This window comes from Apis florea, unplaced genomic scaffold, assembly GCF_048593485.1.
Source record: "Apis florea isolate Af1SG1 unplaced genomic scaffold, ASM4859348v1 contig_3193_pilon, whole genome shotgun sequence".
Taxonomy (NCBI): domain Eukaryota; kingdom Metazoa; phylum Arthropoda; class Insecta; order Hymenoptera; family Apidae; genus Apis; species Apis florea.
The window spans coordinates 743,347-755,112 of NW_028256721.1; the positions used below are offsets into that span (position 1 = coordinate 743,347).

Consider the following 11,766-nt stretch of genomic DNA (forward strand, 5'->3'; position numbering starts at 1 on the left):
CAGAATCTCGGCCCGGTACACTTGTCTCGATCCGTGTCGAAACCGGAAGTCACGCTTCCTCCGCTATACGCGCGATTAATTTTCGCGTCGTGTAACGCGATAGGAACATTTTGCAAAGCGTTGTTTCAGAGGCCGTTGTGGAAATCGTTGTGAAAATTATACGACGACGACAGATGGAAAAATTCACATTTATTCAACGATGTTTAACGAAGGAACAGGGAAGAGGAAGAAAAGTACGTTTCGATTACATTTCAAGAGTTACGTTTCCTTCGCGGTATTCTATTTATAGATAAATATATTCAAGACGGCCGAAATCGAAGGTGGAATCGGTAATCCGATCCACGATGAGAACCAGCAACAAAGTTGCGTAACAACCGTGAAAATTCGGTCGGTATCGCGTCGTCGTTGCATGTTTTTAATAATCTATATAGCATGGAAATATTCAAGATAGATGCGAGATGTATACGTTCATATCGTCTATTTTCGGAATTGCTATCGAAAATACCGATTTAGTTCTCTGTACGTCGGACATACTACGGCCGTGGTAACATTGGCGAAAAGAGCTGGAAGCATCGCTCGCTATTTTCGACTAAACACCCACGTATTTCTTATCCATCGACCGTGTACCCCGAGATGTTTTCCATCTTCACGCAACCACTCGAATATTTTTCTTTGCTCTTCGTCCAATTTTTCTCTCCTCCATTTTATTCTCTACTTTCAATGTTTTCACACAGATTTTGAATAGAACGTCATTTCCATACTTGGAACGTACCTCGATCCCGTAAGCGATTACAATCCTTCGATTTTCAACAAAGAAAAATATGCATCGGGGCTTCCTTTCATCGTCGTGCTTCACACTCATTCACCTATTTATGAAACTACGTTATTTTGGTTGTTCCTTTTATTAGAAGTAAGACTATCTAATTGACGTTCAATTATCGTAAAATACATAAAATCTTAAGAGAATGGGATAAGCGAATGTGAAACTCGTGGAGAACGAGTTTGAAAGAGCTTAAATGTATTACGCTTGTCTCGTTCATTTTAAAATAGATTTTATGCGGATAGAGAAAATTCGGAGAAAAAGAAATCGTTAATTGGATGAAAGAGGGATTGGTGTATCCTGAGTATCCTGAGTATAATCGTTGATCAGTCGAGGATATGTGTAATTGTCGTCGAACGTGTGATTCCCTTCGTATATTTCTTACTTCATTCCTGGAATGAACAAAAGTAACGTTTAACACTACGAACGTTTTTAACGCTACGTTGAAAGGTAACAGAATGAACCATTGTAGCGGAGATTTCAATGATCAAGTACAATATATAGGAAGCAAGTGTCGCGCAACAATTATTCGTGAATTCGAACTTACCGTGACGAGGAACGTCAATTTCAAAGTTAAAACAATCCCGAATACAATAACCAGAGGCAAATCAGCAGGAGGATGAGTATAAAGTACGTGGTTAAGATGTTTTTCGTTTCGTGGGCTGCCTGTGGCATTTTTTCACGATGTTAGATGTTTCACGACACTAAAGAAAAATTAATATCAGCATGCGATCACGGCTATGTCAAATTGTTTCCTCCGGACAGACGAAATACTCCTACCCAAAATATTGCTCGTTCTGTTTAATTTTTTTTCTTTTTTTATTCTCGATCGATCTTTTATTCTGAATCGGTCTCCTTTATGTCTCCTGTATGATTACGGATCGATCGGACGAAAGTTTCGGATGAAATGGCGAAATTTTAAAGAAATCGCGCTCAACGATGAAAAATCGATGAAAAATGGAGAATCGAACGGGAAAATTTAAGACCAAGCACCGCGCCACTTTGCGTTCGATCTTCGACTAGATCACTCAGCGCAGGATTCACGATACGAACGAAGATCCCGAAATTCCTCCAGGAATCCGTGTGAAATCCCCCACCAATTCGATCACGGATACCACCGCGTTGCACCTTCCCTTGTAACTTCTGGTCCAGGATTGGTAGCCCACGGGTCCCACCACCGTCTTTTACTGGTGCGAAATCAACGAGTTCCGCCACCTCGAGTTATATTAAGCATCGTGAATATTGGATACAGCTTCAGTGGAAAATGTTTCGGATCGATTCACTATCATCATCGATGTAAAGATATCTCACGGGTTCAAGGTCGTGTAGGTGGCCATTAATACGTGTCATTGGCCTTTGAGGAGCGTTGCGACAATGCGAGAGATCAAACAGATTTGGAACGAAACAAATAAGAGACATCGTAAATCTCGATTCTCTAAATTATAAAGAAACTTTCTAAGAAACTTATGATCGACTTATAAATCATTTTGAATATATTTTACGGGGAAAGATGAACAGTTCGAAACGAAGGAGAGATTCGTTCATGATTCTACATAAACTTATATATATATATATATTTTTATTCAGATAATAAGGTCTATTGTTCTTCTTTTCTTATCGAATGATTTATCAATAAAATATTTGTTAACTTGGTTCATGTATAAATGATTCTAATCTAGTCTATTAATGAGATCTATCACGTAACGTTCATACGTGAAAAATACACAAGCGTATATAGTATAAGCATTATGTTCAATGGAATACAAACCAACCATACATCGAAGCGTTAATTTAATTATAACATGAGGCAAGAAGACGACGATGTCACTTAGCTTTGGTAGAGGTGTTGAAAAGAATCGATTCTTATTTTTAAACAAAAATTATTCTTACAAACGCCTACGCTTTAAACTTGGAATGTTGACAGAATTCACGTGCGGTGCCACGGTTTTTCCCACGTGACAAAATAATAACAAAAATATCATAAAATTTTAATCATTAAAAAAAACATGATTCATCAGAAAAACGATTTAACGCAATCTGTTTATGTTATTAATGTGTTGTTAATGTTATATGTTTATTTAAGAATTATAATCGTGATTCAAAAGAAATTTTTTTTCTGCAATTTTTTTATGCAAACAAAGATGAGACGAGAAATGAAAAGATAAATTCGATTATCCAGCATTCAATATTCAACGAGAGGAGAGTCCTTCGATTTGATTGATAGCTAAAGCTATTTTAAATCCTCGAGGAAACTCTGTTCGCTGAGTTTTAACATTTGATTAAGCTGCGCAGAGCTGCTCCTCTTTAGCTTTACCAACGTCGTTCATCATTTCCAGTCCTTCGGTTAATTTTATCTCGTAAGCTAAACATTAACCTTATAATGGACAATATACGCTAACATGTCCAACCTAAGCTCGTATATTCGTCTATGTTTATAACATTTAACGAAATCACGTTATTTTCGATACGATCAAAATTTTATCGATCAATATAGATTTATCATCTAATTTCTTATCAGGCATAATCTCATTAAAATCTTTGGCACAAATGAAATATTATGTAAAATATCTCTTTATTTAATTCTCAATTGAATTATTCGTGTATTAACAAGTAGAGAGTGTTGATTGGTAACTTATAGTACATGCTACAAAGTGAATTATTTCTAGGAATGTAAATTGTACATTTTGTACACGTTATTAGCATACGTAGGTACATGAATATGGCGGACATCCTGTTACAATAACAAGCCTAACCGAAACACCAGTCACTAGACCTTTTACTTTTAAACGTCTATATAAATAAAATAAAATATTCGAATGAATATTGAAAATGCAGATATTTCAAGATCTAGAAAAAAAGGGAGCTTTGTGGAAAAAAGTTATCAACAGATGTTTCATTGGCACAAACAACCGGTTTTTTTACTTTTAAATTCTTGGCACGGGATTCGCGCACGTTTTAAAAATACAGAGAGCAACGACATAGGAGGAAAAAATCTCTCTGCTCGATCTAACAACTAACAACTCGATCTCGAAGATTCTCGAAACGATAACCGGTTCGATCTCATGGAATGAAGACTTTGTTCCACGACTCGATTCATTAAATGATAACTAAGGTATATAAATATAAAGAAAAAACCTGAGCAAATTAATGCACGCAAACCGGTGCTTGTATGTCGAGAACAGGAATAATTAACTCGTATGATTCATTACAATCGAGTACGCATAATACTATTTAACCATACTATTCATAATTCGAAGCGTAATTCATCTCTGTTGTCAGAAATTCTCGAGTAAAGTTGCAATCAAGCCAACGAGAATCCCAACACGTCCTCGAGCGAGTAATCGAATAATCTTAGGTCTAATTTATACAAATCCACCAACTTCCGGAGCTGCTTGTACGTCAACGTGGAATAGTATTTCTCCAGTTTCTTCGCGGTTGGTTCGCTGTTCATCGGTTTGGCTGGAAAACTAGAATAATCGATAATACTGCTGGTTAAATTGAAGAACGTTAAACGTAAAAAAATATCGAAATTACTTACTTGATTGACTCGACGCCCATCCGCTCCAAGACTTCTGTAGCATCCTCTGCTAAGCTTTCATATTTGCTGACAAGGTTATAATTGACCAAACATGGATGACACAACTCGTATATTGGCTTCCAGTGCTCGTTTCGCGTCTCATTCGACGAATCGTCCGTAACAAATTGTACGAATTCTCGAAACGTCACATCATCGCCGTTTTTTAGTGATTCTACAGTGGCGTTTTGTCTATACCTCTACAAAAAAGAACGCTCCTTTTGTAATTCATTTGATATCGAGGCAAAGAGAGAGAGGAGGAGGGATGTAAAAATAAAACGGTACCTTGATAATCTTCTTCCCAAAACGGGTTTGAAAGTACTTCGAACTCTTTTCGTGTTTCGCTTCTAATTTATTCCTGTAGGCGGACAATAATCTTTCCAAAGGGTGTCTAACGACGATCAATTTGTCGTAAGTTGCCAGCATTCGTTCGACCTTGGATAAATTATAATTACTAAGCCTTTGGAAAGTACTTGGTGAATGCGCCTGATCAGCCGGTATCTCCATAGGATCGTTACCTGGCCACTTGCCCGTGACAACCATCAGAACCCGTTTCCAGTTCGTGCAGGCAACCTGAAACATAAATCCGAGAATGTTAAAAAGAAATATCAATTATGTTAATGCAATTAAATCAAATCAAATCAAAGTTCAAAGCATTAAAGATTATATTTGAATTATAAAATCATTCGAAATAAACAAGATTTTATAAGACCAATTAAAAAATTGTTCAAAATGTAAAGCTAAATCGAGAAAAAGAAATTAATTTATTTTCAAGAAAATCGTTTTAGAAAGCAAAAGATTACGAAAGAAGAGTAGGATAGAGATTAGTATTTGATGAAGGTGAAAAAAAATTATAATTTATTAATCAACCAAAAATTCATGACAGATAAAAAATATTTAATCGGAAGATTTGTCAATTATCTGTGCATATTTTTTCCTTATAAATCTAATAATTTAATAATTGTACCTTTGGAACGTAACAATATAAAAGTTCATGTTGCTCGTCCACAAGAATATTCCTGAAAGATTCTGGGTTTAGGTTCTCATTCTGGGATTCTCTATCTCCCAAGATCTCCTCGCAATTATATTGTAATCTCTCTTGACGTTCCACCAAAGCGGATCTCGCCAAGGCGTTGGGCCCTGTCCAAGAGTATACGGAATCATCTATCTCCATGGATCTTTTTCTATCATCGTTCATCGAGATATGTTCTCCAACTATGCTCGCGTCTATCGTTAAACTTAAAATATTGAGGAGAAGCAAAACTGTCTCCCAGACACAACATTTTGTCATCGTTTTTCCCATTCACCCGGGTCATTGATTTATTCTTAAATAAATAATTATTTAATAATCCTTCCTCTTTAATATAATCGTTTCTGAAAAATTAGAAAAAAAAAATATACGTTCGAAAAGAAAATATATTAAATGAAACATAGAAAAAGAAAAAAGAAGAATTTTTATTTTAATTTTAATTTTTATTTTTATTTTTATTTTATGTTGTTAACTTTTTTTATTTGCTTTCATAATTTCGAACAGGAAAACGTAGCGATCAATTTACAAAGGTTAACGAATCAATTCCAATCGCTTAAGAAACACCAACAGCTCGAGAGTCTTATTTCAATTATTGTTCTGTTTAATTAAACATCATTGATGTCAATTCTTTCACTTTGCATGAGTTGCGTGTAAATTCTTAAGAATTAATCAACGAAAAGAAAAATTGCAAATAGATAAAATATGCTTATTATAATGGATAGCATAGAGTGATTTGCATCTTAACGGGAAAGCAAATAATATGGTAATCAGGTCAAGCGCCTTCGTTTCATACTCTGTTCCGATTGAAATCCTTTAAAGCCGGTTCTAAATGGACATCTTGCGGTACGTTTGACATTTAAATATCTGAAGCATATCTATTTTTTGAATAGAGCATTAAAAGTGAACTGAGTTATTAATTTTTTTTATTGCTTCAAAATTGACATTTTTTTGAAAATGATATTTTGGTAAAATAAAAAAATTCAGGTCATTGCTTGGAATGGAGGAATAAACTCGGTCGGAGACATTACCACACGCAAAATACCTGTTCTCAAGTTTCTTAATATATATATATTTTATATTTATATTTTAGCTGAACTATAATTCGTTTTTTTTTTTTTTACAAGAAATAAATTGTATCGATGCATAATATTGATTTATATTATACAATGTATAATTAGAATGTGCAAATACTTTTATGAATAAAATACATGAAAATCATCATATACATCATTCAAGAGACTAATTGAAAGATTTGTTTCTTCTTGGAAAAATATTTTGTAAAAATAGAATTTTGTTATTAATATTTTATAATATTTTTCTTATGATGTTTTGTTTTTGTTTTATCATTCTACTTTCAATATTCCAAAATATCAAAATAAAAATTAATTAATTAATTAATAATTAATAATTTAAAAAATTAATAAAAAATAATATACGCTATTCTATTCTAAATATTATCCAAAACATTAATAAAAACACAGATATTTAGAGAATTAAAATTTCTATAAATATCTCAAATTAAACTTGATTCGTTAATTAATTAGATAGTGTTATGATTATTGTGTTAATTTGCAATTTTTATTACTATTTTTGCACACTATTTGTTACATGGTATTTTTTATTAATAAAAAAATTAGAATTAACTTTTTTAAATCTATCCTAACATTAATTATCGGATTTATTGAAAAACTAATTATATTAAAATAATAATTGAACAATGAATTAACTACACAAATACTTCATCATCTCAAAAATGATTATCATCTATCATTCATTTATTATCAATTTTCTTTTTTTATTTAACATAATATAATATATAATAAAGATTATTAATATTATAGACTGTTCTTTTATTCTTTTTTTTTCTTTTTCTTTCTTCCTTTTTGTTCTTTTTGTTGATCTAAATCAAACATTTTTAATTTATAATTTTGTAGCATATATTTTCGATATATATAAAAAAGAAATGTATAAAATCCCATCATCAATTGAATAATTAATCCATAGTATCGATTCAGATTGATGCACAAATATGCTACCTAGTATTGTTAATAGGTGTTGAAAATTCATTACGTCAATAATGTGGACACATTAAATGAATGGCGAAAGACGTGATCAATCAAATCTAGTATTTCGTTACGCAATGCCATTGGAATTCATTCTTGACCGTATCATTCGATTCGACCCATCCTTCTTACTAATAATCGCAACCGTGTTAAAAATATCTTATCGGTATCTATGCCACCAATGAAAAATAGCAAATCGATCACGTACTACGAGTATCTTATCGTATATCTTGATTGTCAACGTGAACACGCAAACCATCGAGCTGGAAAATTGCTCCAATATGAAGAAACGTCGAAAAGATGAGAGAAACTCACCTGTTACGTCCTGTCGAGAAATCAGGCCATGCATTGCCAAAAATTACGTGGCATTTATTTGTTCGTACACTTACGTAAAACGTTTTATCGAACTTCGATTCGATACTTTCTTGAAATTCTTTTCTAGAGAACGTTTCGGATAAATGGCCTCCTTAGATGACCGCTCCACATTCAATTGTGATATGGTTTTAGAGGAAGATTTCAATTTCGTTCCAATTAATCTCAATGATGAAAGGATGTGGGAAACGAAAAATTCACCAGAAACAGCGGAGATTTCAAAGCAAACACGCGGCATGTAAGACTGCCGAGTCGATGAATAAACGGCTATTGCCTTGACTGAGAAATTCCCTCTGACACAAGGATGGAACATGGTGTCCAGTTTGTTGAAGTGAAAGAAGCTGCGCGCGCGCGCACCTATCATGTTTCATCTTCGTTTCTTTATCGGCGTACACGATGATCTTCCTTCTTTACCTGTTCCCACTTTCTAACCGTTCTTCTCTGTTACAAAATTCAAAGACTGAGATTACAATCAATTTATTTGGCAAGTAAAATTCAATCTTATTTTTCTTATTTAACTTCATAATAAATATTATAATTTGTTACAAAAGTTATCATTGAAAAATTCATATTGGAAATAGAGCATAAAAGAATATTTATTTAATGATCGAACGCCTTGTGATAATATTGTGATACTATTAAAAAAATTTACTTTGATTAACGCTTAAGCTATTGAAAAACATGTTACATATAAATTGATCATATAATGTAAAGAAGATTGTTTTGAATGAGAGAAATCATTAAAAATTATCTTTACATATTTTTTTTACTAAAGTAATTAATTATATTAATATTATATTAATATTAATAATTGCATATACTTATGTCTAATCATTAATGATATCTATTTCGCAAATATAATATAAAAACCCTAGAATATAATGTTATATATAAGAAATGAATTTATTTAACAATAACGATACGGAATTATAAGGCAATATTTCTGCAAAAATACTACATATCTTGGGATACTGATGAAACAAAAATAACTGTCAGTCGCGGCTGACGTTGGTAGTGAAAACATGCGCGGACGCAAAGAAACTAAAATTACGAAATATCGCATTAAATGTTAAATATCGTTATTATATAATTATTGTGAGAAAACGTGTAAAAATTGTGAATGATCGACACAATGCGAAATCTATTAATTTAAAAATTTGTATCAAAATCGGAACGATTCTATAAGAATATCAATGTGCTGACCGAACAGATTTCCAACAACGTGTTCAGCGGTAAAGGTATTTCGGATATAAAATGCGAAGAAGAATAATTTTATCGCTTTGCATTCTTTGCATATATGTATAAAAGAATCCTATGTAAAAGAAACGCGTATATTATTTGGTATAGTAGCGGGAGAAAGTATTTTTCGTTCGATCGCCATTTGTATTGTCCACTTGACACTGGTAGCTTTAGTCTCACTTTGGTCTTCGTTGGCTGACCGTCGTTTAAATACTTAAAATAATCGTAAGAAGTCTAAAAATTATCGTGATTACGAAAATTGATTACAAAGTAATCCGGAAAAAACGAAGAGGAAAAGAAGAGAATTTTACAATTTTGTGAAAAAGATAAAAACGTAAAATATTTGTATTTACTGAACGAATGAAAAATAAGAAAAATATCTAAAATAACTTATGTAACTTTATATTTTCGTTTATTTGAATCCTAAATATTAGCAACAAATAAAATGATACGAATTCATAATATTATACGTGAGAGAAATTGTGCTTATTGTTCTTATTTTATATGTATTAATTACAAATACTGTCTCAAAATATACGATTTCTACAATTATTTGTGAAATAATTCGTTATCGTGAATTTCTACATATATTATGTTTTTTTGTACTTTATATATCTATGTTCAACAATAGATATATTCAAAAAATATAAGATAAAGTTTATTAATAATTTTGTCGATTCAATGATCTTTTTTTCAAAATATAAACCTCGCATAATTCTTTATAAAATATTTTGGTTATTTATAATGATTAAAATTTCATTGTCAAATTTGTGTTAAAGGAAAATGATATTGGAAATTGTATTCTGGCTGTTTATTATTTTGCTGCTAATCTCGCTGCTTTTGACTTATATATTTAATATGGGGACCACATTATGGGAAATCTTTGTATCGTTGATCAATACGAAAACAGTCGATTTACGAACAAAGTTCGGCGAATGGGCAGGTAAAATTCATAAAAATATATTAGATATTGTCTTCCTCGAAAGAAAAAAAATAATTAGAAATATTTAATTCAAGTGGTAACTGGATCCACCGATGGAATCGGCAAAGCATATGCAAAAGAATTAGCTACAAGAAAAATAAATTTAGTGTTAATCAGTCGATCCTTGGAAAAATTAGAAAAAACTAGAAATGAAATTATGCAAGAGAATCCAACTGTTGAAATAAAGATTATCGTGGCAGATTTCAGCAAAGGAAAAGAAATCTTTGAGAAACTAGCAGAACAATTAAAAGATATTCCAATTGGTATTTTAGGTATGTGATAATTGAATCATAATTATCTTTTTTCATTACTTTTTTTTTGTTTTTTATGAAACATGATATTTATCTAATGGAAATCACTGGTATAATACAGGCATTATGCTCATATATTATTCATATATTATTATTATATATTTATCATTTATCACTATATATACATATACATATACATATACATATATATATATTATCACTATTGTTGATTTATTGATATGTTGTTAATAATAATTGAAAAACCGACTCTATTTCAGTCAATAATGTAGGTATGCAGTATAGTCATCCTATGTATCTCGGAGAAGTTCCAGAAAATGATTTGTGGGACATTATCAATATTAATATTGGAGCCACTACGTTAATGACACGTATAGTCATCGGACAAATGCAAAAGCGAGGTAAAGGCGCAATCGTTAATGTATCATCCGCTTCGGGATTTATACCTTTGCCGTTAATGACTGTGTATTCTGCGACGAAAGTTTACATCATAAGTTTTACCGAGGCCCTCAGAGCTGAATATTCTAAATTTGGATTAACTATACAACATTTATCTCCATTTTTCGTCAATACGAAGATGAACGCGTTCAGCAATTGGTTACAGGTAAGCAAAAGATAGAAATGAATAGCATAAAAACTATGTATGTAATAATTGAAGTTTACCATTAAAAAATTTATAATTAATTAATTGATGACAAAGGTATCCAATGTATTAGTACCTAGCGCAACAACTTATGCCAAAAATGCAGTCAATACTCTAGGAAAAATTGATTCGAGTACAGGCTATTGGAGTCATGGAATTCAAAAGATCATCATACTTCTTGTACCAATAGAAATAAGAACAAAATTGGCAATGATTCTAAATATGATTTTCAGAAAAGAATATTTTAAACAAAAAAGAAATATTTAAGCAGATATGTTTAAAATTCATATGTTCATCACCATTGCTTTAAACTATTGTTATAATAATATATATAAGTCAATAAATTTTATTATTACTATATTTTATTAATTTCCATATTTTATTATAGTTTTTTATAAATCTGAATTACTTTAATTATATTAATATGTAAAATTGCATTTTAAAAAAGTATTTAGCAAAAAATTATGATTTTATTTATTTGATATAATTTTTATTTGATTAATTTGATTATTCAATAATCTATTTTTCTTTTTAATTATAGTTTCATTCTTTTGTAAATATTTTTAATTGATATTTTTAACTATTTATTTTAACTGATTAAAAATAAATCATTTATTATAAAAGAATGAGAGTGTTCCAAAAAATTTATAATTTTATAAACTAATTATATATATATAAAATATAAATATATAAATACTATTAAACTATTTTATAAAAATATTTTATCATTTTTTCAATATTGTCAATTTCAATATCAATGCCAAATATAAGAAA

General features: G+C 31.0%; 2 protein-coding genes and 1 long non-coding RNA gene across 8 annotated transcripts; 1 reads left to right on the top strand and 2 right to left on the bottom strand.

Annotated features, from left to right (window-relative positions):
- Positions 1–172: 172 nt before the first annotated feature.
- LOC147657309 (uncharacterized) lies at positions 173–2,015 on the bottom strand. Its single transcript, XR_015292694.1, has 3 exons — positions 1,601–2,015; positions 1,368–1,524; positions 173–1,212 (listed from the first exon to the last, which is right to left on the bottom strand). It is a non-coding gene; the product is annotated as an uncharacterized LOC147657309 (long non-coding RNA).
- Positions 2,016–3,373: 1,358 nt separating this feature from the next.
- On the bottom strand, positions 3,374–8,193 carry LOC100866603 (carbohydrate sulfotransferase 11). Of its 2 annotated transcripts, none has more exons than XM_012483585.3 (5): positions 7,803–8,193; positions 5,362–5,768; positions 4,680–4,967; positions 4,359–4,594; positions 3,374–4,287 (listed from the first exon to the last, which is right to left on the bottom strand). In XM_012483585.3, exons 2-5 carry the CDS (start codon positions 5,695–5,697, stop codon positions 4,122–4,124), a joined length of 1,026 nt encoding a protein of 341 aa, XP_012339039.1. In that variant the 5' UTR covers positions 5,698–5,768; positions 7,803–8,193; the 3' UTR covers positions 3,374–4,121. The 2 variants fall into 2 exon arrangements, with proteins under 2 accessions (XP_012339039.1, XP_086766685.1); XM_086910559.1 differs by having other exon boundaries at positions 7,877–8,153.
- Positions 8,064–11,352, top strand: LOC100866298 (inactive hydroxysteroid dehydrogenase-like protein 1). Of its 5 annotated transcripts, none has more exons than XM_086910563.1 (5): positions 8,064–8,343; positions 9,878–10,041; positions 10,116–10,352; positions 10,610–10,953; positions 11,050–11,352. In XM_086910563.1, exons 2-5 carry the CDS (start codon positions 9,882–9,884, stop codon positions 11,257–11,259), a joined length of 951 nt encoding a protein of 316 aa, XP_086766689.1. In that variant the 5' UTR covers positions 8,064–8,343; positions 9,878–9,881; the 3' UTR covers positions 11,260–11,352. The 5 variants fall into 5 exon arrangements, with proteins under 5 accessions (XP_086766689.1, XP_086766688.1, XP_086766687.1 ...); XM_086910562.1 differs by lacking the exon at positions 8,064–8,343 and adding an exon at positions 8,655–9,091; XM_086910561.1 differs by lacking the exon at positions 8,064–8,343 and adding an exon at positions 8,750–9,097.
- The last annotated feature ends 414 nt before the right edge of the window (positions 11,353–11,766 follow it).